The 27,969-nt window shown below is 50.5% G+C and overlaps 1 protein-coding gene across 2 annotated transcripts; it reads left to right on the top strand.

The window, feature by feature from the left end:
* Window positions 1-425: 425 nt before the first annotated feature.
* On the top strand, window positions 426-9,321 carry POP4 (POP4 homolog, ribonuclease P/MRP subunit). 2 transcript variants are annotated; one of them, XM_067718021.1, is made up of 7 exons: window positions 426-673; window positions 2,407-2,459; window positions 4,103-4,326; window positions 5,698-5,775; window positions 5,955-6,016; window positions 7,703-7,804; window positions 8,790-9,321. In XM_067718021.1, the coding sequence occupies exons 1-7, from the start codon at window positions 667-669 to the stop codon at window positions 8,924-8,926; spliced, it is 663 nt and encodes a 220-aa protein (XP_067574122.1). In that variant the 5' UTR covers window positions 426-666; the 3' UTR covers window positions 8,927-9,321. The 2 variants fall into 2 exon arrangements, with proteins under 2 accessions (XP_067574122.1, XP_067574123.1); XM_067718022.1 differs by lacking the exon at window positions 426-673 and adding an exon at window positions 681-1,020.
* Window positions 9,322-27,969: the final 18,648 nt, after the last annotated feature.

Here is a 27,969-nt window from a genome sequence, read left to right as displayed (position 1 = left end):
CACAGGAAAAGTGAGGCCCAGAGATGCGACGTGCATTAAGTGAGATGACACTGCTAGCTAGTAGCAGAGACAAAACAAGAACGTAAGCCTCGTATACCAACTTCAGTGCCTCGGCTGACGTGTAGAGAGCACGATTAGGGATCGCACAGACCTCATTCCCACCACCCTTCCCATCCCATGTCCACCCTCCCCTGGTCCCCAACCTCCCTCTGTCCTCTCCAAGTCGACTCGCCTCACTCTATTCCGGGCCTTCACATGCATTCCACACTCCCCAACTCCAACCCTACTGCTTCTGGCCTTCCCTCGCCTACAAAACACACACTGAGAGAGCCCCACCAAGGAGAGACAGTTTCACAGCCCGCAGTAATTCTCCGCGCTGCGGAGTCCGCTCCGAGGCGCATGCGCCATCCTAAGTCGGCGCTCGTCGGTGACGTCACGGACGGCGCCATCCTCGAGTTTGGAGCTTGTGGCTCCTGATCCCCGTAGGAGCGTGTCAGTCTCTCAGCTTAGCTTACCGCGCGACTTCAGGCAGAAGGAACCTCTCCAGCACAGACTTTGACGAGAGAGGCTGTGGTGGTCGAGGGCTGCTGAAGAAAGTAGAGAGAGGTAAAGAGTGAGCGACGCCTGAAGAAGACGTCAACAGAGCGCACCGGAAGCGGTCCGAGAATGAACAGTAAGCCGTGTTGAGGGTCACGAAATTGGAGACGGGTGGGATGTTAAAGAGTCGGAGACTAGGTGTAGATAGTGGTGGGTGAAAAGGGTCGCGGCGGAGTCCGAACGGATCTGCTGTGGAAATTGTCCCGCCTTACCTAAGTGTAACTGTGGCCCGGGGTCCCGGTTGGCCTGCCTAGTCTCTGAACTATGTCAGAGCTGGAGGCAGGTTCTTTCCGGGGGCTGCTCAGTAGTGAGTGAGTGGTGCTAGAGGTCGGCCCAAGGCCTTGGTGCGACTTGGCCAGTATCTCTCTCTTGGCGTGGTCAAGGCCCTGTTCCTCTCTGCAGCCCGGTTTCCCCTTTTGTAAGGTACTGATAATGATGCCTGCCCAGCCTGCTATTCTGTGAATCACCCTTGTCTGGTGTAAAGCGCAGGGAGCGTGCTGAGGATTGATACCACTAGCCCAAAGCTTTGAGAGTTGAGCAGAGGTGTGCCAAGGAGGGGAGCAAGCACCCAGGGCATTTAGAGGCAGGGGCATGACACTGTTAAAGCTGGATTTTAAGTTCCACCTCTGCCACTGCCTACCTATGTGATCAAGTTAAGTGTCTCAGCATATTTTAACTTCAGTTTTCTCAGTGCATAATAGGAATAATAACTCCTTTAAAGGATTTTTCAGAAAGTATAATGAGATAAAATATATGTAGCTTTTAATCAGGGGCATGGCAAACAACGAGGGCTCAATAACTGTTAGATGTCTATTGTTATAGGGAAAAAAAGACTTCTGGGTCTAATGTAAGGCACCTGTGACAGGTACAGGGTCATTCCTGGGGTCCAGGCCCTGCAAGTTGCTCTCTACAGACAGGTTTTAATCCCTATCTTCCATCTGAGAGAGAACCAGACTCTATATAAAACTTGTAACCACTTTGGTTTGCTGGTTCAAATGAACTCAGGGAAGCACAGTAGAGCTGGGATGGAATTTATAGAGCATGAACCAAATTTTCTAGTCTTTTGGCCCTTAAACCAGGCCTTTGTCTCATTCTTATCCCATTCACACCCATATTCTGTCCCCAATGCCATGGTTTTCTTTTTCAGACAAATTAAGAAACGGGAGTGTGAGTTTTTAAAGATTAAAACCATATTGAGCAATGTGTATTTTGAGCTTGAAGAAAGAGCTACTGTATTTTATCAGTTTAGGACACCATCAGTTGTATAATACATCTCAGTTTCGTAGATATTAAAATGTGAAGAGTCTTTTTTAAACATCTAACAGTAAACAAAATGTAATAGTTCCAACTGTCTTCATCCTGGAAAGCCCTGTCACATAACTTTTAAATGATTTACATCATTAGACTTCTAGAGCAACTGCTCAGGCTCCTAACTTGTGGTATTTTAAACCAGGGCAACTCTAAGTATTGTCTGCTGAGCTTCAGTAGCATCTGAGAACTTGTTAGGAATGCAGGATCTGAGAGTGGGGCCCAAGAATCTACATTTTAATAAGTTCTCGGAGATTCTGACACACATTCATGTTTGAGAAGCACTATTTTAAGGCACACCATTGGAACTTCTAGCACGGATGTGGCTAGAGGGTAGGGCAAGAGGCATCCAAGAAAGCTTTGAAGCTATGCTCATTGTACTACCCCCATCTTCTGTCTCTGAATAAGCATAGTTATTTTCATAGTTATAAAAGTCTTAGGTCTTATAGCCATAGCCAACAGAGTTGATCATTTCGTGTTTGTTTTCTTTAAATCCCCCAGGTGTGATCTACCATGCCCTTTCTCAGAAAGATGCAAAAGAGTTCGACATTCAGGTACAGTGCTTGGCAGGAGGTCTGGGAGCAACAGAGGTGATGCCAAAGATGGCTCAGTGGCTTCTTAACCGTTAGTGCTGTTTTAGATGTCCTTTCCCACATTTCACTCCCCACGTTTCCAGCAGACATGTTAGGCTTAATCAAGGTTTGTTGTTCTGCTGGCCTCCTTTCCCATTATACCAGAGTCAAGTTTGGTTAACTGGGATTTCTTGATCTGTGTCATCTCCCACTGTGTAGGGGACACTAGGCTATGCTCACCTGACACCTGCCGTGGCAAGCACTGTCATTTGACCTTGTTACTGTGCCCCTTTCACTCCTGAAGAGGGCAGTCAGATCACATTTCATGAGTGTAATTGATGGATCGTATCTGGGTGCTACAAAGATTCTTTGTCAGTTTGGCAGAAGCTTCACTGGTGACTCATAATGAGGGAGTTGCTTTTAAAATCAAGATTTTGAAAGAGTGATACACCTTAATTTGGCTTCTCTATGAAAGATGGGCCACTTAGGTATTTAAAGACTCACATGTCCTCTTACAGTAATAATACTGATAATAATACAAAGCTGAAGCTGACTTCCCTCCTTACCATGGGCTCCCATGAAGAGCGTGTGTATCACATCTTTATCCCTACCTCCCACGCATCCACGTGCCTGCTTCTGCCCATGAAATGAGAGCTTGATTACTATTGACACATTAGCCGCAAGGTGTTTGCAGCCCAGTTAGTGCAACAAAGGTCCAGGAAATGGCCCCGTCAAGAGGGAGGACCTCAGTAGACCGTGCTCCCCAGGGCTGTGGCAAACATGAGGGCAAAGCATCAGAATGAGGAATAGACTGGTGGAACTCCAACTTGAGAGACAGTGATGCTTGTTCTTTCAAGAATTACACACAATTTATGATAGTTACTTTGCCCAGAAGTCCTCTCTAAGTGCAGGTGCTCAGTCACAGTCATGTGATGCTCTGTTCTATGTGGAAAAGAGTGAACACATGGGGCTAAGATAAGATACGCTGACAGTTTATTTCCTCAAGTGATGCCAGAGCAGACCAGGAAAATAACCATGCTGCATCCACAGGCTGGAAACTCAAGTAAAGAGTATTACGATATGGCCGCAATGTCAGAATCCCTACCTGCTGTGGCTGGGCCCACCCTGGAGTGCTTGGTTATGCCGTTTTTCCTAGTGTTGGGGTCATTTCCTTCAAGGCTGTAGCCTGGCTCTACTCTGAGCTTGCCTTCATCTGATCATGACAGTTTAAACACATTGTCATACATTTCTCAAGGATGAGAGAAGTCTTTTTTTCCAAAGGTAATGTTTTTTTTGTTTGTTTTGCTTTAATTTTTTTATTGTTGTGTTTTGTTTTGTTTTGTTTTTATCCTCAGAATAACCTCAGAGAGCAGGGTAGGAGGTTGGAGTTTGACGTGGCTGTTTTGTGTGGCAGTTACGAATTGGCATTTGAATGTGACTTTCACATCTGCCCAGCTCGGGGTAGCGAACATGCAGCAGATGAGAGGCTGTGTGAGCCTCAGTGGGTAGATAGGTGGGTCAGTGAAGGCGGCCCATCTGCTGTTACAGCAGTGTGTGGGAGGGCCTGGGGGTCTGGGTAGCCCCAACTAGAGCTGTGAGCACCACACCATCTTGTCCTCATGCAGCACCCAGGAACCCAGCGGGCCGAGGCCTTTGTGAGGGCCTTCCTGAAGCGGAGCATGCCCCGCATGAGCCGACAAGCCCAGGAGGACCACCTGCAACGCAAGGCCGTTGTTCTGGAGTACTTCACTCACCGGAAGCAGAAGGAAAAGAAAAAGAAATCTAAAGGCCTCTCTGCCAAGCAGAGGAGGGAGCTGCGGCTCTTTGACATTAATCCAGAGCAACAGAGGTATGGCAAGCCTTTCCTGCCTTTCCACCCCAGAGACTTAATCTTCCTTGTGTTGAGTATGGACTTGGGAAGCTAGGTAGCCCCGCTCTGCTTAAGCTAAGAGAGCCTCTCCCACTTCTGCCACAAGGGGGCAGGCTTCCTTTACCAATTCGGACTGTTTGGGTTTGGCTTTTCTGCTTGGCTTCTGTCCTATCCTTAACTAATAAGACCAGTGCCATAAGCCATGGGCAACAGACTATTTGTCTTTCAGTTTTCTTAGAAAAAGAGAAACTGATATTTCTTAACATATATCTCTTTGTAGCTTCTAATAGCACTAGACAGAATCACCCATTGGGGTCTTATTGCCAAAGAAGGTGCTGCCCATATGTTTCAGAAGTTTCTGAAAGAGACACATCACTCTCTGTGGGAGAACATGTTCCTCCCTCCAGCTGACACTTCATCCCTCCTTGGCCACGGTTCTGCATTTGCATGTCTTAGGACTGTTCCTATGCTTTTGCTCCAAGGTCTGTAACCAGATAGCCTCCCACATCCCATAAGATAGAGTCTGTCACTTTGTTCACGTCCCCTCTCACAAAATCAGCTGGGCTTTGGGAGGAGGAAGGGACTGCAGCCTGCCCCTGGTGTGCCTCACCCATGTCCCCATCAATAGAGTCCACTTTGGGTTTGAGCCTGAGGTTCTCATTTCTCTAACCAGTAGCTTCGTTAAATGGACTCCCCGTGAAGTGCTAGGAAGACCCGTTTGGGGTCGTCTCACCTGTTCCCTCTCCTTCACCTCGCCACTTCTCACTCATCCTCCAGACAGACCCTGTCACCTTGCACAGGGACTTATGACAACCAGCAACTCCTGTTTACTGAGGGCTTACTGGGTTCAGCTTCCTGTAACAGAAAACCTCAAAATAGCAGTAGCTTAAATAGATGGAAGTTTATTTCTCTTGTGAAAAGAAGTCTAGATGAACACCATCCTGGGCTGGTGTGGTAGGCAGTTCCACGGCCATCAGACAACCAGGATTGTAGCCCTGGGTGCATCCTTGCTGCTTCACCATTGTAGATGTTACTTCATGGTCTAAGATGTCTGCTTGAGCTCCAGCTGTCATGCCTGCATCTAACCAGCAGGAAGGATGAAGGGGCAAAGGAAGGCAACACCTTCCTCTTCTCATTAGCAAAAACTTAGCTTTGAGAGGGTTCTACCAGTGAGGAAACTAAGGTTTGAGAGGTGAAAGTACTGGATTTTAGTGTGGTTATCGGGAGTAGAACAGGCCCCAGTGATCCAGGTCATGGTCCTTGGCATCAAGCCAAGCTCTGTGCTCTTTGGATGTTATAATCCCAAGCTCACATTGCCTAACGTTTTACCTCTATCTGACTTTGCCACAGGTACAGTCTTTTTCTCCCTCTGCATGAACTCTGGAAACAGTACATCCGGGATCTGTGCAATGGTCTCAAACCAGACATGTGAGTTACAATTCTGAAGCCTTGCCCTTTGAGGCAGAGCCCAAGTCTTAGGCTCATTGTAAATGCAGCTTTCGGAGCCTGCTATCAGCATTGCCTGGCTGCAGAAGTTTGTAGACCTGTTGACTTCTTTCAGAATTCATTATAATGGTATACATTATGGGCTTTTGTTTACTTCGTAGGCAGCCACAGATGATTCAGGCCAAGCTTTTAAAGGCAGATCTTCATGGCGCTATTGTTTCAGGTAATTTGCCTAAGAGCACATCATCTGGCTGCCCAAGCCATCATTCAGTGACAATTCCTTGCTATGTGGATAACCCTACATCACCAGCACTTAGGGTAGACGATGACTATAGCTGTCTTAGCCAATTCTGGCCACTTGTTGGATACTCTGAATGGCCTCTGTGTACCTTCTCCACACAGAAGACCCCTGCTGGTATCCCAAAGGACACAGCAGCTGCTGGCACTCACCCACAGCCTGGTATCTTGAACAGCCCCATGGTTTTAAATGTCGGCTGTGGACCAACAGTTCCCAAGTTGTCATCACCAGCACAGACCTTACCCTTGAACTCCTTGAATTCAACTGTCTACTGGACATAGCCACCCAGACGTGCAGTAGACATTGTAAACTTTACTTATCCAAAACAGAACTCTGGGCCTCTCAGATCAGCCCCTCCCCTGGCCTTCATCATCTAAGTTGCCACTGAGAATCACCTTTAGTGATACCACTGAGTACTACTGAGTGCCACTAATATAGTACCACTATTTACCCTGGTTGTTCAAGCCAAAAACCTAGGAGGTATCCACATTTCTTCTTTCCTAATTGCCTACCTCCAATCCATTAGCACGTCCTAACACCCAAATCTAAGCCACCACCGTCTCCCCTGGATTACTGCAAAGCTGCTTAACCTTCTCCCTGCTGACACACTGCTCCTCCCCTGACCAGGCAGCCAGAGAGAAGATTCTACAACAGAAATCAGGTTGTGTCCCTTCTGCCTCCTTACTATATTCTAAACAGCCTGTCCAACCTCCTTGGGCACCAGGTCTAACCATACTGGCCTGCTTTCTGCTTCTCACCAGGCCTGGCCCTGCCACAGGGTCTTAGCATTTGCTTCTTCCCTCTACCCAGAGAATTCTGTGTGCTCAGGGACTGATTCTTTCTCATTATTCAGGTCCCTACTCAGATGTCACTTCCCAGGGGTCTACCATAGCTAAAGATGACCCCCCACCCCATTACCCTGCCCTTGTTTTTTCATAGCACTCATCACTATCAGAAAATACAGTTGTCTGGTTTGGTACACATTACCCCTCCCCCTATTAGAACAGCAGCTTTGTGAGAGCAGCACTTACTACTGTGCCCAGCACCTACCTAGGACACTGCCAGACACATAGTACGCGTTCATTGAATTTGTATTGACTACCTTGGGGGATAGGTTGGGGGAGGTGAGAGGCCTACTGCCTGTGGTGGCAGCTCACTGCTGGGTGGCCTATAGTGGGCTCCCATTCTGTCCAGAGTTCAGGAGGTTCTGGGAAGACCATGATGAACAGGCGTTCATTCAGGTCCTGTAAGTGAGACTTGGCCCTGCCAGAGCAGCCCGACTGTGGGCCTTGGTGGTGCTAGATCCACGTGTGACCTCTTGGCTCCAGAATCCTGCCCGGGACCCCTGTGGCAGCAGGCCTTCCAGAGGACACCTTAGCAGAGCACAGAGGCTATTAAGCCACCACCAGGGATTGGGAAGCCTAGGTTCTCATCCCACTTGGTCCCTGACCGGCCAAGGAGCCTCCACCTCACCCTGCCCCTGTGGGTGGTCTTTCTTCCTCTGCTGGCTCAAGGTTGGGACCAGAACCCACAGCCCCTGCAGGCCTGGCTGCCTGTGGCTCCCCTAACACCACAGAGGCCTGAGCCCTGAACCCCCCTTTTCCTTTGCAGTTACAAAATCCAAGTGCCCCTCCTACGTGGGCATTACAGGAATCCTTCTACAGGAAACAAAGCACATTTTCAAAATTATCACTAAAGAAGACCGCCTGAAAGGTACGTAACTGGATCGCCGTGGGCTGTGGCCTCCCCAGCCGATTTGTCGGCCCTTTCCTCATGACTCTAAAGCTCAGTTTGGCCTTTCAAGTCAGCACAGATTGTAGGTACCTGCTGACCTTACATTCCAAGCCTGCAGAGACCATCCCAGCACCCAGGGCTCTCCCTGAGGTACTCATGAGCCCAGCCAGCAGCTTTGGCCAGATGTGATCAAGGGAAGGAAGGGCTGCTTGGCTGTGCCTCCAGACACCTGGGTCTATTTCCAGGACTGGGACCCTCCACCTGCCCAAAGGCTAATGCCTCCCAGAGGGTTGTAGCTAGACAGATAGCAGGGACGAAGCACCTGCCCCTGGAGTTCCCAGAGCCAGCGCCCTTGGTGGTGATTCTCTGGGTTCCAGGGAAGCAAGTGCAAGCTTATCCGCCTGGTGTGCTAGAGCTCACTGCTCTGGCAGAGACGAGCGGCCAGTCTGTCAGGATTTCCACACCCCCTCCTTGCCCATGAATCCAGAGATTTCAAAACCACAGTGGGAGGTTTTTGTTCCTTTAATTTTTTGAAGCTTGGTTTTCTTGTTGCTTTGTTCCATTCCCCTCTATATTCTTCTGCTTTCATTTTAGACCTCAGAAAGTGGTGTACAAGTTTCCCCAGTAAGCATAAAGCCATGAGTCCATCTGAAAGTTATGCGGCAAGACCTGTTTCTGGCAGTTTTTCTGGGGGTTTCTGGTTTTGGGAGTTTGGTTCATAGCCTTTGACCCAGAAAACTAGGTGTTGAGTTATATTTAAAATGTGAATAAATTGGCCTTTTGGCAGAATAATCCCCTTTAATCCTGGTGCTGTTACCTTTGTGGGTTTCACCATTTCTTATTATCTTTTCCTATTAGCTTGTTGTATTTTCTAATACAAACATCTTGGGAATAATAGTCTCCACAAAAGTGAACTTACTGCCAGGACTTTTTCCCTCATCCTTTTTCTCCTGCTTTTTTTTAGTTATCCCCAAGCTAAACTGTGTGTTCACTGTGGAGATCGATGGCTTTATTTCCTACATTTATGGGAGCAAATTCCAGCTGCGGTCAAGTGAGCGGTCTGCGAAGAAGTTCAAAGCAAAGGGAACAATTGACTTGTGAGCTCTTCCTGCCTAAGGGAATCGTTTATGACAGCGAAAAACTGGAAACAACCTGAATTACCCACCTTTCAAGGAAGAGATGGTCGGGCCAGTTCTGGTTATAGACCACCTCCAGCCAGTCTAAATCAGAGTTAAGGACGTTTAATCATCTGGGAAGAAGCACACTGTACTGAGCACAGAAGTCAGGGACCACAGGGATGTGTCTTTATAGATGCTCTTGTTTTTGTATTACTCCCATGGACAGAAAAGATTGGCAGAAAACACCAGAATTAACACAGGTTGACTTGAATAGTGAGTTTATTTGTTTTTTTCTTTTTCATACTTTTCAGTGTTTTCAGAACGTTCTATGATGAATGAGTTGTTTATGTGATAATAAAATATGCATGTGGGCATGAACAGACTACAGGAGTGATTCCTGCAGCACCACTAGGATGGAAGGGAAGGGGAGGCTTGAGCTGTGCATGGCTCGTGCCTTTACTTTTGCTCTGTGGAAGCTGCCATGTCTTTTGCTCTGTCATCAGGCACCGTGCCTCACTAGTTCAGTGGTGCCCTGCTTCTTTGATACATCACTTTAAATCATGCCTGCTGTCGAATTCTTTGACCTGAGGTTTACTTTGCTGTTTCAAGAAAGATGAAGAGGAATGAGTGGTGAAGTTGCTAAGTGACTTAGGGCCCATTCGGGAGTTCGAACTGAGGTGGACCACAAAGGCAGAATGCCGGGCCTAGGTGTGCTTATTGAAGCTTGTTCCAGTATGGGGAGCTTAAGCCTACAAGAGTGTTCTCAATTCCTGAGTCTGTTAGACTCCAAAGGAAGGTGGGCTGAAGGGAAAATAAGACTGGAGCTCTTCCCAAGGCCTAATCTACTAGGAAAGCCTGAGTCCCCAGCAGTGGCACCTTAGTTGACGTTAGTCCCATTTTTGCTGCTGGAAGCTGTGGCTCTGCCGGCTCTGCAGTCTGACCCTAGCCCTCTGGGCAGTGTGCCTGTGGGCCAGTAGATGGGCCCTTCTGTGCAGGGCCTGAGTACAGACTGGCCGAATGAGGACGGGGTGGGGACCAGACTTCCAGGGTCTGCTACCAGGAAAGCCACATGGCTCAGAAGGCCCTATCGCCCCTTTCTTTTGAGAAGCAAGTGTTTGCTGACCAACAGGGTGAGGGCAGAAGCCTTCCTGGCGACAAACTGGCAGCAAATTCATGTGCTTTTTCTTCTGCTCCAAGAGAAGCAGCAATGCCAGAGGCTTCACTGTGTCAGCATTTTGCGCTCAGACTCCACACTGGATGGACGAGAAACACCACAGTGGAGGGGAGAGCATAAACACTGACTTCACATTATTGGAGGAGAGCAAGAAGACCTAGCGGTGCCTCTGCACCTCCTGAAGGCTGAGCACGCCCAGGGTCTCCCACAGACGTGCCCGGCGGCTTGACCCCGCTTCCGTCTGTGCATGGTGTCCCTCACTTACCAGGAGGGTCTGAGTCTCCTTGGGTGCTCTCCCCAGTCTAGCCATCACTGCCTGTGGTTGGGAGCTCAAGTCCCAGCACCACCTCAGACAGGGCAGCCTGACCCAGTGACAGCCCTCGGGTGTGACCATGAGGTCACTAGTACTCAGAGCACTCATTTGCCTGAGGCCTCACAGCCTGAGACAGGTAGAGCTGGGATTTGAACCACATAGTCTAGCTCCAGAGCCACCGGTGGCTGCAAGGATGAGAAGATACTCCAAAGTGCATGATGTGGTCCCTTTATCACCTGGGTTCCCACTGAGGGAATCTCTGGTCTTCCGTGTAATGTGGCTTCTGTTCTGGCTATCTGAAAGTGCCACACTGGTAACAGCATAGGTGCTATAATCCCCTAAACCCCACTGCTCTTGCCCACCCCTCTACAATGTAAAAGGCAGCCAATGTTGTGTAAATATACAGTTGCTTTCCAGAAAAGTTGTTGGAACCAATTGCCATGTGAAATCTGTTTTTCATTTGGCGCAGACTCAAGTTTCCATGTGAGTGGCTGTTTAATTTGTAGACGTCTCTCCCCCTCCCCAGGGATGCTCGGTGAGAACGCTCACCTTCTATGAAGCTGCTGCTGCTATGCATGTCTGTTTCTGGGACGCCCTCTTGTCCCGAGGCCCACTTAGCACTGGGTCCTGTGCTCCAAGGACCATGCCATCCTCCCAGTCAGAGTAGGGGGTGAGGAGGGCACAGGCCAGGCTGGGCACTGGCTCTGAGTGAGCGTTCCCAATGAAGCTGCACTAATTGCTGCATGGGGAGGCACACAGGGCTGGCCGTGTCCCCATGGCTGTGACACAGGGATTGTCATGGAGAGTGGTGTGGTACTTTGCAGTCCAGTCTCTCCCTTCTCCACTGCCCAGGGAGCAGGACCCCAGCAGAGCTGGGGCCTTTGACATGTAGGATACCTGTGAGACACAGCTAAATTCGCCTTGTGTGTAAACCTTCGTGCCTGGGAGAACTCTGACCCAGAGAGGCCCATGGAGCAGCAGAGCGGTTAACACCTCAGGACAGGATGGAGGAGGCTACGGGGTCAGGAGACATCAGTCCAGTGACCCACTGTTCCCCAAAGAGCGAGTGGGCCCCAGGCCCTTTATATCCCCCAGAGCCAGCTCTGTGGAGGACACAGCCGCACTGTAGGGCCTGCAGAGGACAGGTCAGAGCCTCTAGGGCAGGAAAAGGGTGAAGCACCTGGAGGGTAAGAGGGACATGACGGGCCCCGGCTATTGTATTAGCCCAGCCTGCTGTAACAAAATACTGCAGGTGGCGACTTAATCAACAGACATTTCTTTTCTCACTGTTCTGGAGGCTGAAAGTCCAAGATTAAGGCGCTGTCAGGATTGCAGTCTGGTAAGAGCTTTCCCCTTGGCCACCTCATTGTGTCCTCAAATGGCCTTCTGTGTGCACTCGGGGGTGGGGGGGGAATCTCTGGTGTCTCTTCCTTTCTTATAAGGACCCCAGTCCTAGGGAATTAAAGCCCCACCTTTATAACCTCATTTAATTTTAATTACCTCCTTAAAGGCCCAGGGCTTCAGCACAGGAATTTGGAGGGAACATAATTCAGTCTGTAATAGTCGTGGAGCTGTCCCAGCTGGGACAGACTAGTTGTGCCCCCACCCTGGCCCCCATCCTCGGACACTCACTGGCCTGGCCTTCCCACCCCCCATATGGAGTGCTTGGACCGTTAGCTCATCCAGCCCAGCCGCGGGACCCTGAGCTCCCATCACCGCAGGACTCTAGGACCTGCTCATGGAACTTCAGTTCAGCTGCTCCCTCCAGTACCAGGAGCCCTGAGGGGGCTAGGTTCCCTTACATTTCTGCAACAGCTGAAATCCTCTTCCCTCACCCTCTTGTTGGGGCCAGGCACAGTCTGGTTGGGGAGGAAATGCACCCACAGGTAGGCAGGGTGGGCAAGGGAGGCTCCCTGGAGGAGGCAGCTCTGGATCCAGGCAGTTGTGGGATGTGACGAGTGTGGTCACACAGGCTCAGGGCAGGGGCCGGCAGGGCCAAGGTGGAGGACCCAGGAAATCTGCCCACAGGGCCCAGGGCCAACAGGAGGAGAGGCAAGAAGGGCTGTGGGACTACGGCTGCCAAACTCAGGAGACGCCTAGCTTATCAGTGGGAGGGGAGAGATGGTGGGAGCTGCTAGCTAAGTTCTAATCCATGGGGCAGAATGTGGAATTCTGCTGATCCAGTCACCCAGTTCTGAAGTCTTTTGACACTTGAGAGCGTCACCATCTGTCAAGTGTGGCCATGAGACTATATCAGGGTTTCCCGAAGTTGTATTCTAGCACTTCCTGTATGAGAATCAGGATGCGTGTTAAAAGCAGCCAGATCCTGGGCTGCGATCAGTCTCCAGGGGTGGAGCCCAGATAGCTTTGTGTTTCTCTAAGACCCCAGCTGGTTCCTCCAGTCGTTGATGTTTGAGGATCATGGGCTCCAGATGGTGTCTAAAGTCTCTTCCAGCTCTGACATCTGGACTGTGATTTAAGCTTTGGGCCTCTCGGGATGGTGCTTTCTCGATGCTGGAAAAGATTGTCAAATGACAGATCTCTCAGGTTCTGAAGAGTAAACAGGAACATTCCCCCCAAAAGCCATAAATCATGCTAAAAAGCGTTCTTTCTGGACGATGGCTTTAGTTCTAATTTAGTTTGCATTTCTTAGCTATAATGCCTAATTAAGACATCTGTTAAATGTCTATAATATTAATTTAATAGAGGGGGTTCTAATAGAACTGTATTGGAATTGTCCATTTAATTAACCTCATGGGCCTTTAATGGATGCCTTAAATAGACATCATTAACAAGAGCGCTAGACAAATTAAAATTAGAGTCAATAACATTCTTGGTAATCTTTCCTGAGCTGTGAAGGGCAAGCATTGCTAAGTAGACAGATACAGAGATGGGCTGCACAGAGGAGTGTTGGAGCTGGTATCCCCAGCGGGGTCCACAATGGACAAGGCCCCAAGCAGGGTTCAACCACTCTGTGTCCTGCTTAGCTTTGCCCAAAGAGGGCACTTCTGTCCAGTCGTAAGAAGCAGTTCTCAGGAGCACAGCCCTGCTCTGCCCCTTCATACACCTTTCACAGAAAACGTTTGCTGACCTGGTCGTTCGGACTGAGCTCCTGGATGTGGGAGGGAGATGCAGGAAGGAGGACTCACCCAGAGATTCTCACTAAATACTATAGATGCGTGGATCAGGAAAGGTGGCACAGGCTAGGACAGGGCAGGATTGGCTGGAATGGGCAGGGGGAATGGGATGACGTGGAATGAAAGGGAAACATTCTATTGCTTTTGGCCCTCCCACTCCACTGAACAGCTCTCCACTGCACATCTTTCCAAAGGCAGTAGTCAGTTCTCTTATCTTATTGGTCTCTCATCAGCATTTGCCATGACTGACCAAGCCCTGCCCCCTGAAACAGCTGTGTAGGCCCACGCTCCCTGACTTTCCTCCTGCCTCCCTGGCCACACCTTCCCAGTGTTCTTTCATGGACCCTCCTTTTCCCAACTTCTAAATGTTGGTTGAGTCCTGAACGCCATCTTTGGGCTCTTCTGCATTTGCTCCGTAGGTGGTCTCATCCACAACTTCAAATACACTTGACTCCGAAAATCAGTTAGGAGGAAGCAGCCTACCTTCCTCCTAACCCCAGACCTGAATCTGTAACTTTATTGCCTGCCTCCCCCCAATTCCAATGTGAACTCCTGAAGGACAACGACTCTGTTTTGATCTCTGCTGTCCCCCTAGTGATCTAGAAGCACTGTCTGACCCCTAACAGGTGCTCCAAGAGGGAATGAAAACAAGTGCCCAGTGACAGCTCCACCTGCAGATCTAATGGCCTCCCAGCCTGATACGGCTGCACGCAGAACTACTGACTTTCCTCTGCTCCCACCTCAGTGAACGGCCTCATGTCTCTCCCGTTACTTAAGCCAGAAACCCAGGCGTCATCCTCTCTTGCATTCATGCCCCCCAACGAATCTTTCATTAAGTGCTGGTGGCCTCCTTCCAGCCCTCCTTGCCGCCTCCCTGTCCTACCCGCTGTCATCTCAACCAACAGTCACAGCCCCTCCCTGGACCCCAGCCTCCACACACGGCCCCACGACAGCCAACGTGACCTTTGTGAAGCATGACTCACATCATATTGCCCTTCTGCTCAAAACCCACAGTGACTTCCCAGTGCACTTAGAATGAAAGCCAGCTCCTGCCCAGGGTCATCAGGGGCCTCCCACACCCGACCCCAGCCAGCATCTCCAACCCTGGCCCAGCCCACCTCCCCAGTGTCCCACCCCCGTGCCTTCTCCACATACCTCTGTTCAACTCACTGTTGGCACCTGTCACTCCCTCTGCCTGGGACTCTCTTACCCTGGACCTTCAACCACAAGGCAGCCCCTCCTCTGCATTCAGCTCTCCACAACTGGCCTCCCTCTCAGAGGGGCCTCCTCTGAGCAGCCTCCCACACCAGTCCCTCTTGTATGACCCCCATCTTACACCTTCTGTAGCAGTTCTTAATATCTGACGTAATCTTATCTGTTGTTTCCTGTCATTTTCTTCCACTAGAATGTAAGCTCCTTGAACACTGGGACTTTGCCTGTCTTATTGGCCATTGTAGCCATCGTGACCTCAGTGCAATCTAGAACACTGCCTTGCACATAATAAGTGTTCGGTTAAATAGTTGTTGTCTGACCAAAAACAAAAAAACAAGGAGCCAAGGGTATGACCTAATGACCTATACGTGTTGGGACCCAGCGGCCGAGATGCTGGCCATGACCCGCTCCGGCCCAGACAGCACCGTCCCCATCACCACTTGTCCAGAGCAGAGCAGGGCTGTGTCCTGGGACCCACAGGCTCCCCGCCTTCCACGCTGTCAGGCACCCCAGGCAGCAGCAGTTCCCTGGGTCATCAGGCCCCGCCCTTCCTGGCTACTCAGCCAGCTGCACGTACACTTCAGCTGTGTGTTGTGGGACATGCAGTGTGTGTGGCCAGCGCTCCTCTGCCCTTTCCAGCTTCGCCCACTCGACCCAGGGTGTGGGCGGGGGCCACGGGTGGCTGGTGCGAGTGACCCGGCCTGAGAGGGGCTGAGCCCAAGGAGCCCGGCATTCAGTCAAGGAAACTCGAACTCAAGGTCCAGCTTACTCTTGACCTTCAGGTTCAACCACAAAGGACGTGAAAAAAGCGTGTTGATGGTAGTTTCATTTAATCTACACAAATTAAACTGTACCCTCTGCCAGAAGAAAGGGCAGGAGAGAAATAACGTTGCAGATGGAGCTGCCTATGGCCCTGCCCTTCTGTTAGGTGGAAACTTGCCTTGCAGTGGTGTGAGATGGAAAGCATCCTTAGTTGCCCTCTGTCTCCCCACAACGTGTGCGACTGTAATGCTGTTCACAGTAACACAGACCCTAAGCCTGTGGTGTGCTGGAGGGGCCTCTTCACCCAGGAGAGCTGACGTGTGCCTCTCTTCCGGCTTCACTGCACCACTCATGTCGGCAACTCGAGGCCAACCATGGCGGGAATCTCTAGACCAGGCTACCAATCAGGCTGGTTCACCATTTACCAGCATGCTGCCCGCAACACCGGTCAGCGCCTCTGTGTGCAGGAGAGGCCGTGAAAAGTTCCAGCCCTGTGAGCAGGACCCCCTGAGAGAGGAGGGTCTGTCTCTGCAGGGTCCCCCTGCAGGAGATTTGACGACACGATTTGAGCCTGAGGGGTTGTTTGGCACCCAGCCCACAGAAGATGGGACACTGTGGGCCGGGGACTGGAAACATGAGTGCATTTGCTGGCTGATAGCTTACAGGACTGGAAATGAAAGATCTGTGCTCTTTCTGCGTGTGAGTCTATCACGTGGGTGCTTCATACATTTCTGAAAGTTAAGCATCTCCCTGAAATCTTGTTTCTTGATGGCAGCGCTGGGTTACCCTAATGGCTCTTGCTCAAGGATCATGGATTGAAAGCAAGGAAACCCAAAGTCCTAAGAAATGTGGTGTGTCACATTTACAGTTTTAACACCTCCCTCTCAAAATACTGGCGCTCTCTCTCTCTCTCTCTTTCTCTCCTCTCTCCTCTCTCTCTCCTCTCTCTGCCCTGGACCTCGAGGGACCAATAGGTCAGCAATGCTGTTACTAGGGTGATGGCCACAGATGTCCTCATCCCCGCCCATGAGACGCTCTAGTAGGTGTGACAGACAGTGAGTGGTGGGAACGGGGCCTGTGGGGGCTGCAGAGTGGGGTGGGGAGGGAAACGGGGCCCGTGTCAGGGGCACCTGGCAGGTCCGGAGGTGGAACAGGCTTCCCCTGGGACCTGATCTTAAGATGAGGCCAGAGGGCTGAGCTGGAGCCAGGCAGGCAAAGAGAACTCCTGCAGAGGAGCTGGAGGTGGGAGGAGGGGCCTGGAGAGGAGAGTGCTGACTGCAGCTAGAGGCTTTGGACACTGGGCAGGGCAGCGGGAAGCCAGGGTTGGGGGAGGAGGAGAGACAAGGAGTGAGCTAGAGCAGGCCACGGCCAGGTCTGGGAGACCAGCAACGAGGCTGTGCCTGTGAGGGAGTGTCCATGGCCTAGACCAGAGCACAGGCCTCAGCGATACCCAAGAAATAGGTTTGAAGTGTGCACACAACTCCCCACGGACAAGGCCTTACGTTCTCAAGCCTCCTCCCAGGAGCCCCCACCTGAGCCTCCATTCACAGCCAAGTGGCTGTAAGGCGGAGCCCGGCTGAATAAGCAGAGGGTGGCCTCAGCCAACCAGGCAGTGAGCAGAAGGGCTGGAGCACAGCCGGCAGGGCCAAGGAGGAGGGCAGAGGCTGCAGCTGAGCTCTCTCAGGGAAGAGAGGAACGAATGAGCCAGTGCGCAGGTGGGAGAGGAAGGAGGAGCCCTTGGACAGCAGGAAATGAGGAGGAAGATGGGAAAGCTGGGCCAAGAAGAGGGAGTGGTGTGGGCACACCTCTGAGATGTCCCTACCTGGCGTGGCTCTGTCGCTTAGGCAAGCCACCACTTTGCAGTACCTCAGTGTCACCATCTATAAAATAAGCATCACAAGTAAAGCACAATGAGTAAGATTTACTATGCGTATCACCTCAGAGAGTTCCCACAATGTACGGTCTCATCTTTCAAACATACAGGAGCCCGTCAGGTGTCAAAGCTGTCCCCTCCGTGGCCACACTCTTGGTGGAGGCTTTGCACTGGTCATCCGTTTGCTGGCAGAGGACACTGAGATTAATCCACCCAGGATCACACAGTGGCGGCTGGAACACGTGGTTAGGCCTCTCTCCCCCACATCAGCTCTTCTTCTGGAATGTGATAAAGACTCCCTTTCCCCCTGAATTTAAAGCCCCGTCATCGCCTGCCAGGGTGAAAACAGGACTGATTTTTGCGAAGCCAGCTCCTGGCTCCTGGTGGCGTTTGCTGCAGAATTTAGACTGCAATAACTATTGAACACCCTATTATCCGGCTGCCTAATTAATGTAAATGATAGTTAATGTCCACTCACAGAGGCTGATGTTTCTCAGAGGAGGCCCTGCCAGCCGCCTGGGCCCCATTCCAGGGGCGTTTATGGTGGCAGCCCCATTCTGGCTTTGTTGAGTAACAGGTAAGTCGTGGCCTTAAATAATGAGGACAGAGGGCTAACGGGCCCCAAGAAGTGGGGAAGCACAGTTCCCGAATGAGATGAGAGAGGCACTCCCTCCAAGTTTCTTTCTTCTCAGCCCCAGAGGCTCAACGGTTTTCTGAAACCCAAGTGGCAACATTTCCTAGGCCTTCCTGCACGGAGACCAAGGAGTGTTTCTCCCAGCCCCTGCACGGAGAATAAAACCCTAAAATCCCTGCCTCCCTCCAGCCTCACCTCAGCCCCAGCTACACGCTAGGGGACCAACCTGTCCAGGTTTGCCCGGGACCACTGTGCACTCCCAAGCAAACCTGCCAGAATGGTCTTTCCTGTTCACTGTCTGGCTTCTTTTAGCTCCGGGGGGGAAGGGGGGCACACTAGATGCCACTTTCTCAGGAGGGCCTTCCCAGACCACCCTGTCTTAGTGATCAGCCTCCTCCCAGTGCTGGGGCACAAAGCTGTCTTTCCATGCCTGCAGGTCTGTCCCCACACTGTAGAGAGTGCTGGGCCTTGCAGTGGCTGCCCACACTTCCCTGCCCCAGTCATGGGTGGAACACAGGACGGTGTGGGGCTGGCCTTTCTTAGGGAGAACCTGTGTCCAGCTCAGAGCTGCTCATCCTGGCTGCATATTTCAACCATCTAGGGAGCTTCCCGAAGAATTCCAAAGGCAAGACCTCACCTCCCCAAAATTAAGCCAGAATTCTTTGGGGCGGGGCCCTGACATCTGCATGTTTTTAATCAGTGGTAGAAAAGTCTGGGTTTAGATCCCAACTCAGACACTCCCAAGCTGCATGACCTTGGGCAAGTCACTTGGCCTCTGGGAGTCGGGCCTTCCTCTTTGTACAATAGGAAAGTCTCCCCCGTGTTGTAAGAAGTGAAAAGGGACAGGCACAATAAGTCTCATTAATATTTGCTCTGTCCTGGCTCTTTCTGTTGCTGAATGGATAGTTCATGAGCATCAGGAACCAGTCTGAGCACTGGGGCTTTGGAAATAGCTGTGTCTCACCACCCCAGACATGTAGCCCTGGTCTCCAGGGTGACCACGGCTACACACAGGCCCGGTAGGCTGGGCCAGGTGCCCCTTGGCCCAGATACCCGGGGCCTGGATTTGTCACGACCCTTCCACACTCTGTTATAAACACGCACCTGCCTCCTTGACTGTGAGCTCTGAGAAACCCATGCTGAGTCCCAGGGCTCAGCACAAAGCAGGCTCCGCGCAGGTGCTGGGGGAGTGAATGAGGGCGGGAGCCAGCGAGTGCGCCCACAGCTGGCATAGCCAGGTGCTCATGGGTCATTTCAGGGCCCTCTCTGTGACAGGACTGTGCTTCCGAGAGGCTTCTCTTGACCGCCCCATCCAGTGACCCACCTGCAGGCCAGCACATGTCCCAGCATGCCTTGCAGAGGGCACTTTGGACTAATGTTTTCAAAAAGTCTATTCCAGAAACTTTAATGTAGTCAATATAGCAGGTGGTGACCATCATTCTGTTGTTTTATTTTTTTTTCTTTTTTGAAAAAACAGAATAAACTGTGGAATAAAATACCAAAGTAAATTGCACATTTTATAATAATAAAGTCAGGACACTTTATTTCCTCACATTTTGTTCAGTTATATGTGAAAATGGAGGTCTACAGACACAAGGAGTGCTGATTTGGGTCTGTGTTAGGGAGCTCTGCACCAACACCTGGTATGAGGGACAGTGAAGGCATATAACAAGGAAATGGCGTTCAGAGGCGTGAGGGAGCAAGCCCAATGTGTCACGAATTATCCGGAGTGGAGCTGGACTCCAGCCCAAGTTTCTTACTCCATTACCCGGGCCCTAATTCATCCACACCTCTGAGGAAGCCCAGGGTCTCCTCTGGCTCAGGAGCACTGAGGTGGGTGAGTCTTCTCCACTGTGGCCCTATGCAGACAGGTGTCTGAGTTGCAATTCCAGGAATCATAGACTTTGGCCTGTGGCCACTGAGTGCATCAGCTGGGGCTATTTTGGTTGCAAGTAATAGGAAACCCAACCCAAACTGGTGAAACAAAAAGGGAATTTATTGTACCCCATAATTGAAAGGTCAGAGTAGCACTACCTTCAGGAATGGTTTGATCCAGATGAAACAACGTCTTCAGGACCCTCTCTTGCCATATCTTTGCTCTGTGTTGCCTCCTTGCTCAGACAGCATCTCCCTTCACAGCAGCAAGCCTCACATTCCCTCAGTCTAGCTGAGGTCTAGCTAGAAAGAAAAGGAATGTTTCTTTCTGGTTGCCCTTCCTCCAGTCCCAGGATTTGACCATTTGGACCAGGTCTCCATCCCTGTTCTGTTCTGTGGCTGGGGCATCCAAGGCGCTAATTGGCCAGGCCTGGATCACATGCTTCTGCCCTGGAAACACCTGGATGGATTATGGGAAAGGGGCTGTTCCTGCAAATGCATCAAGGAGCTATTTTAAAAGAAGGGAGGATGGATGCTGGTGGCAATGATAATAGTAATAGATGTCCACTCCACTGAGCTCTTGAAGAAGGAAACAGGTGCAGCACAGCGAGGGGCCCTGGGATGGATCGGTGGCGGTAATTCAGCTGAGCTGGAATTCCATCTCCCAGCATTCCCTTTCATGCACAGTTCCCAGTGTGAGGGGCCACAAGAGACCTTCTGCCTGAAAGTTGGGAGGCGGAAGCACAGTGGCAGCCATCTCCTCGGAGCTCTGAGGTCGGTGCCGGGCACAAGGCGCCACTGCCGCTCACATTGGCAGGATCTGCTGGCTCTCAGGGCTGGCTGGGGCTGCAGCCAGGCCCATGGGGCCTCCAGCTCCTGCCAGGTCCTCCTTCAGCTCCTCTGGTCCCGGGCCATGAAGAAGGATGCCAGCTCCTCCTGCAGGACTCCCTCATGGTGAAATTGGAGGCAGGGAGACGGTGAGAGGCTGATGCAGTGCCAGCCTCCCAGGTCCATTCCATCCTTGCACCCTCCCCGTTACATGCATCATCCCTTCCCAGTCACCTGCCCTGCAGGCTCCAGGTCCCAGGATCACACACAGAAGTAATGGCTTCATGTATTCTGTCTAACCAACTCCCACAATAGGATGAGGTCAAGTCCCTAAAAATAAATCCTTTATGATATATAATCCCACAGAGGTTCTGCTCCTCTGATGGACCCCTGACACAACAGCTCCTGAGCTAACAGCTCTGAAATCATCCTGATGAGCTCAGGAATGATACACAGGACCGATGCCAGGAGCAGCCTTCTGCCCCCGGCCTATGAGGACTCCCGAGTCACCCCCGGCACCATCAGTGGGTCCACTTCAGTCAGGCACCCAAGTCCATTTTGGAAGAAGCTTTGGCCCAGGTAGAAAACCCGGACTAGAGTCACTCCATCAGGACACAGGATCATCTGGGCGAAGAACGTCTTCCCCACAGCCGCTGCCACCTCCCTCCCCTGGCTTATCCCAATGAAAATGCCCTCACTAGGTGTATCTCACTATCTAAAGATGTGGTCACAGGATGTAGAGGTCTTTGCAGTTGATTAGCCAACAGTTGCTCTAAGCCAATCATAGACATCCTGCTCTCCTTGCCAGGGATTGGTTTATAAGTGGCCCTATTCTGGCCAATGAGAGCCATTGTGGCAATTGTTAGCACTGTTTGCTAGTACTTCCATTTCTCCTCACTTCTGGGGAACATTTATTTCCTGGTCTCCTTGTGGTCAAGCGGGGCCATAAAACTAACCTTGGCCAATGAGTCATGAGAGGGAGGCCTGTGTGTCACTTCTGGGGCAGAGCCGTTAACTGCTGGTGGGAGCCCTTTGGCACTGCTGCCACCAACAATCAAGACAGCGGCTGCTCCCTCAGCCGGGTGTCTGAGTGATGCCAGCGAGGCGGCCCTCTATGGACCTGCTCTGGCACGTAGCATACGTGGAAATAAACCTTTGTCGTTTTAAGTCGCCGAGACTGTGAGATTTTTTGTTACTGCTGTGTAACCCAATTTTTCCTGGCTGTTACAAAATTCTACTGGGGGTTCCAGGACAGCTTCTTCTCTTCTGAGAATGAGGTGCATATAGAAAGAGAGCCAATAACCCCCTTTTGTTCCTCTAGATGGTGCTATGTAGGGATGAGAAGCCTGGAGCTCAGCCTCCATCCTGACACCAGAAGCCAGTCCGAGGGAACCACCACCCTGAAGGCCACAGGGCAGAGGAACTGAGAGAAACAGGGATCCTTAAGGACGTGGCCAAACCACTGAGTCGACCAAGCCCGCAAATTCTCTTGCTGCTCGACTTCCTGTTATGAGAGGAAATAAAATTCCTTCTTGTTAAGCCAATTTGAGTTGGAGTTTCTGCTACTTGCAGCTGAAAACACCCCAGCAGATAATTGGTGTAGACACACTTCTTCCTCAGGTAAGCTGTGGAGGGAGTAGTTTTAAACCAACTTCACCCGTGAATAACCTACACCCAGAAAGGAGCAAAGTTTCAAAGCCACGTATCCTCTCCTCCTGATCAGAAGGCTAAGCAGGATGAAACTATGTATTAGGCAGCCGGAAGCACAGAAACCAAACTCAAAATTGGCTTATGTAAAAACAGCAGGGAGAGCAGAAAAAATTGCTTCATGTAACTGAAAAGGATGGGGCACTTGTAACTTCAGACGTGGCTGAATTCAGGGCTCAAAGATGCTGTCAGGAATCTGCCTTTCTTCATCTCTTAACCATGTTTTTTTTCCAGTCGGCTTTACTCTCACTCAGGTCAATTGATCCTGGGGGGTGTTGGTTCTCATCTGATCAACCTAAACTTCCCAGTGTTGGGACACCTTTCCCAGGAGCACAGTGAAGGGCCTGAGTTGGATCCTAGCCTAGCTCTGATCGTGCACACATCCCTGAACCAACTGCAGCTGGAGAACATGGTGCTCTAGTCCAGCAGACTCATATCCCACACCTACCTCCAGGGCTAAGACTGGGGTCAGTCCTCTCTGAATGAAAGGAGTGAAGGGAGATAAAGGCTCAGTTCCCCCCAAAAAGCAAGTATTTCTGCCAGAGAAAGGATGCCACAAAGGAGAAAACAGTGGATAAAGACATCTGTGTAGGCCTGGTGTACTTGGTTTTAGTGAAGAGGCTGGGCTGGGCTAGGGGCAGGGGATATGACTCTTATGTCAAGTCTTTGCCAGTCCAACAGCAAGGAGGGAAGGGATAAGACTGGGGGGAGGAGCTGTCTTAGTTGGTGTTCACCAGGAAAAAGCCAGAGACAAGGCTTTTAATGCAAGTAGTCTATTTGGGAGGTAAAGACAAACACTGGCAGGGGAGAGAGGAAGTGAGGCAGGAAAGGGAAGGCAGCCAACAAAGGGTGTGTTTTCAGGCAGGCTGGAGCTGTGGGCAACTGCAGGAGACCCCACCTCGGAGTTATCCCACCTGAAGGGTGAGGGAGCTGGGTTATTTATCCACCAAGGCCAAGTGGTGAGGGCTGTCACAGCAGGTTGATTCCTGGCATGTCTGTACCACCATGCAAGTGAACACAGGTGTGTTCTGGAGCTTTGGAGAGAGCTCACCGGTAAATAGATCCAGAGACTGGCTGTTGGCCTTCAACTTACAGGATACGGGCAAGACACCAAATATCTGCTACAAAACTAACATTAATTAGGCCAGTATTGTCTGCTCTACAAGTAACCACTTCAAATCCTAGCAACAGCCCAGTGAGGCAACTTCCAGCATCCTGAAAAGCCTCAGGAAGTGGCCCTCAGCTGGGGAGATGGGAGGGCACAGATTCGAATCCTGGATGCCTGGCTCTGAAGCTACTGCTGTCCCCACACACCCCACAAATTCAGCAGGGCTATTCTAGCCCACTGCCAGTCTCTGCCAACTTCTCAGGGAAGGAAAACCAAGCAGCCACTTCAGAGAGCCTCAAGGGCCTGTCTTTACCAATAGTCACTTTCTGGGCCCTGTTCTGGGCTCCCTGGGTGCCCACTGTGATCACAGTCAAGGCCTCCCCTTCTGTGACAGCTGCTCTTCCCAGAGTGTCTTTTCAGGAATGTTTTTCTGCAGATGCTAATGAATGACCCTTAAATTTCCCAGGAAAGGCTACCTCTTTTTGAAGTGGCTGAAGATCTCCGCTCTTGATTGCAATCTTCCCAGAGCTGATTTTGGCCACTTGGCTCTTACTTCTGAAGTGATGATGGGGGTGGGAGGAGAGGAAAGTGAGCAGAAGACAAGTGTTTGGCGCTCAGCTCTCCTACAGAAACTGCAGTCTCAGGAGGCAATTTTTTAGGCAATCAGAATTGTAAGGTAGAGAACAGAACTATCTTCTTTTCCGTTTTGTGCACAATTTCTCCCTGGTTTATACTCCAATATAAGGCACACTACCTGTATAAATCATGACTTGTAAAGATTTGCCACTTTTTTGGTGATTTTAATCATAGGAACAGAAGTATTTCTAGAAGTCTCATCCCTAATTTTTAAAATTAAAGTCTATGGGGAAATGTGACTTGAGCTGGAGAAATTTATATTACATGTAATTTTTAGAAGTCACATATACATGCTCATAGATGTCAGAACACTTATGAAGCACTTGCCAGGCAGTGTTCTGAGCACTTTGTGTATATTATCTAATTTTAGCTTCACAACAACCCAATGACGTCAATGCTATCATTATTCCCATTTTGCAGATAAGAAAACTAAGTTTCAGAGAAGTTAAGTCACTAGCCCAAAGCAGAGCTGGGATTTGAATCCTAGCAGCCTGGCCCCAGAGCATGTGCCCTTTAATGCTATTGTCCATTCACAGACAGATGCACGGGCCCAGGGAGACACTTGGGCCTCTGCAGACACACTCACACCCACCACACACTCATACACATGCCTCCAGCCCTCCCGCACACACGAGCACACACACGCTCCTTTCCACAGGCTCTCTCCCACTCCTTGGTGAGTCCTGGCACAGACGAGGGAGAGAAGGCTCTGCACTCGCAGCCTCATCTGGGAGGCTGGGACCCTCCTCTCCTGGTTTAAAGCCCAGCCCACACTCACATCGTCTTCCTCACCCCCTACACGTGAGAGGGCAGGCCCCGCCTCTCCAACACCACCGTCCACTCTAATCACCTCGTAAGGCAGGTGGGACCTGTCCTCCTGTTCAGCTGGGGAAAATGAGGTCCAGAGAGAAAAAGCAAGCGGCCCAGAGGCATCCTGGGAGCTGCAAGCCTCGCCCACCCCCAGCCGATTCCTCTGGGCACAGAGTGTAACTTTGCAGCCCGAGCAGATAAATTAAGGCCCCGGTTAGGGTGGTAGCATTTTGGAGGGTCTGTCACAGCGCAGGGCTGTCATACTAACGCCGGGTCAGGGGCTGAGGGTTGCTATTGCCTAATAATACACGCGTCCCGCCCACGTGCCACCCTCCACAGCCCGCAGGCGGCCCCACAGGATGTTCCCATTTCACGTGGACCCCGAGCGAGCCAGCCGCCGGCACAGCAGCCAAAGCTGTAAATCTTCGCTTCTTCTCCCAACTGCTGGGCTCTCCCTCACACTTTTTGCGGCTGGAGTTCTTATGGGAAGACAAAAAATAAAAAAATAATAAAAAACAAAAAAAAATAAATTACTCGGGAATTTGTTTTTAATTAAGCAATAAGGCTCGATGGGGCCTGGCTGCCGCCTCATAAAGCTGCTCCTGGGGTGTGGGGAGGCATTTGGTCCAGATGAGTGCCTCAAATCAGCCCGGAATGTGATTAGATGATTACTCCCCGGAGTTAATACAAGATGATCTTCCCCAGAGTTGTCTTATTGCTATTATAAAAAGTCTGCAGGCAGGAGGAGGGAGGATGGTTTTGCTGCTTGGAGAAGATGAAAACGCCGATTCTAGCTGTCAGGGCGACATCAGGGCCTGAGCTGCCTGCCCTGCTTCCCCTCCTTCACCACACCTGCTCAAATGGTGAAACCCACCAAGCTGGATGGATGCTAACATCTTTCAAAATAAATGGGTCCCTGAACACAGGGAATAGGATGTGTCAACAGGGCAGTGGGCCGGGGGGATGGAGGGTAGGTACAAGGAAATCTCACTTTGAGATACCTTCTCCTCTCCTGCCAGGAGCAACAAGCCATTCTCACTCCCAAGGCAGCTCAGTGCACCTCACCAATGCTACAGAGACTAAAAGTGTTAATGTCTGTGAATTTTCAAACATCTCTCTCTCATCTCTCTCTCTCTCACTCTCGCTCTCACTCTGTCTCTCTCTCTCGGTAAATGCTTTTAAAAAGATGTTTCATTTTGACAAAATAAATAATTCATCAAAAAATATATATAATAGAGCAGTTAACAGCTGGAGAAAATTACTAGATTAATGGCAGGACAGTTGCTTCAAAAGAGAATGATTTGAATTTCAATGGGTTAAGAAAATTGATAAAATAATTAAATGTTTTTGCAAAACTGACTCTTATGACCAAGAAGAAAGAGTCAGAAGCGGAGGATGTCATATCAAGTGATTACATTTTGTCTGAATATATATGCCTCCTCCAAACCAACGTGACTCAACCTTTGTTCATTCTAAGACTGTTTGGCAGTTGCAAGCATAACCTACATTTTACAGTTGCAAGCATCACCTCCAAACCAACGTGACTCAACCTCCGTTCACTCTAAGAATGTTTGGGCAGTTGCAAGCATAACCTACATTTTGCTAAATGGAAGATAAACATTTTCATAATTTTATTTCATTTTTGAAGATCAAGGTACTTTCTTCTTTTTAAATTTTCTCTCTTATTTTGTCCCCGTCTTGAGATGACTCACTTTAAGGGGCTTTTCTCTGATAGTGGCTGTCCTCAGATAATGAGGACCCCCTGCATGTGTAATAAACAGAGGTACAGATGTGTTCTAAGGTTAAATTTCATGCTCCATCAGAAAATTCCTAAGGGAAAGAGACCTCATAAGTAGCAGACACATGCAAGCACTTTCAAATACAATTGTGATGCCAACAGTCAAGAGACATCCCTCTTTAAAAAGACAGCTTATGAATGTAACGAATGTGGCTGAAACTTCAGGCAGAGCTCAACATGTTGGCACCAGAACATTTTCTAGTACATTCCCTAACTCTAGACTGTGCTCCTAATGGAGACTCAAGTCAACCACAACAGGTACTGCCGTGCATATCATGGGTGTGCACGTGGGGACTGAGCCCAAGTCACTTGTCCTCTGGGTGTTAGTCTCTGGGGAGGCAGAATCACAGAAGACTGTGATGTTGAGCAACAGATCAGTGAGAGGCCCCAGCAGGATGCTGTGGGAGAGAGGGAGAAGGGCAGGAGTCAGGGGAGCCTCTGCAGTGGGAGGGATGGAACATCTGAGACCTGAAGGCTAGATTTCCCAGGTGAACCTCAGAGAGAAGGGTGTTTCAGAAGAGGAAGCAGCGGCGATTCAAAGGTGTGAGAGGAAGGCTGAGCACATCTAGCCGGGACGCTGACAGCCTATGCACTGGGGAAGAACGATGCCTTGGGTGTTGACTCTAATGAAGAAGAACCACCCAAATCCAGTGTCAGACCTTTGGTAGTCCAAGCCTCTGAGGGCTGAGGAAGGAGCAGCCTTAAAGGGCTGCAGGTATGTGTGGGAACCACAGCTTTCCCTGACTGTCCAACTGGATGTCCAAGGCGGCTACCCAGAGAGGAGCCCAACATGGTGGAGGCAGCTGGGTCTTGCAGCCCTTGCCCAGGACTCCCCTTCCCCTGAGGGTCCTCACCGCCTCCTTGCCGTCCCTCTGTGCAAAGGTCCAGAGTCAGGAAGGACCCTGGTCACCCACTACACGCTGACCTGCGAACAAACACAGGCCAAGGCTCTGACACTGTGGTGAGAACTTCCTCAAAGCTAGGCAGGAGCAAAAGGGAAATAAACAAAGAAAGCAGTCATCATGCCATTGCTACAGTCCATCTGGAGCTGGCGATGAGCTGGGCACTCAGAACTGCAACAGGAAAGTACAACCCACTTTATTTGATAGCTTTGTCCCATTCACTTTGGATAGAGTTTCTCTACAGCAGCACTGCCGAC

This window comes from Pseudorca crassidens, chromosome 20, assembly GCF_039906515.1.
Source record: "Pseudorca crassidens isolate mPseCra1 chromosome 20, mPseCra1.hap1, whole genome shotgun sequence".
NCBI classification, from domain to species: Eukaryota; Metazoa; Chordata; class Mammalia; order Artiodactyla; family Delphinidae; genus Pseudorca; species Pseudorca crassidens.
This window is presented reverse-complemented; position numbering and strand designations above follow the sequence as displayed.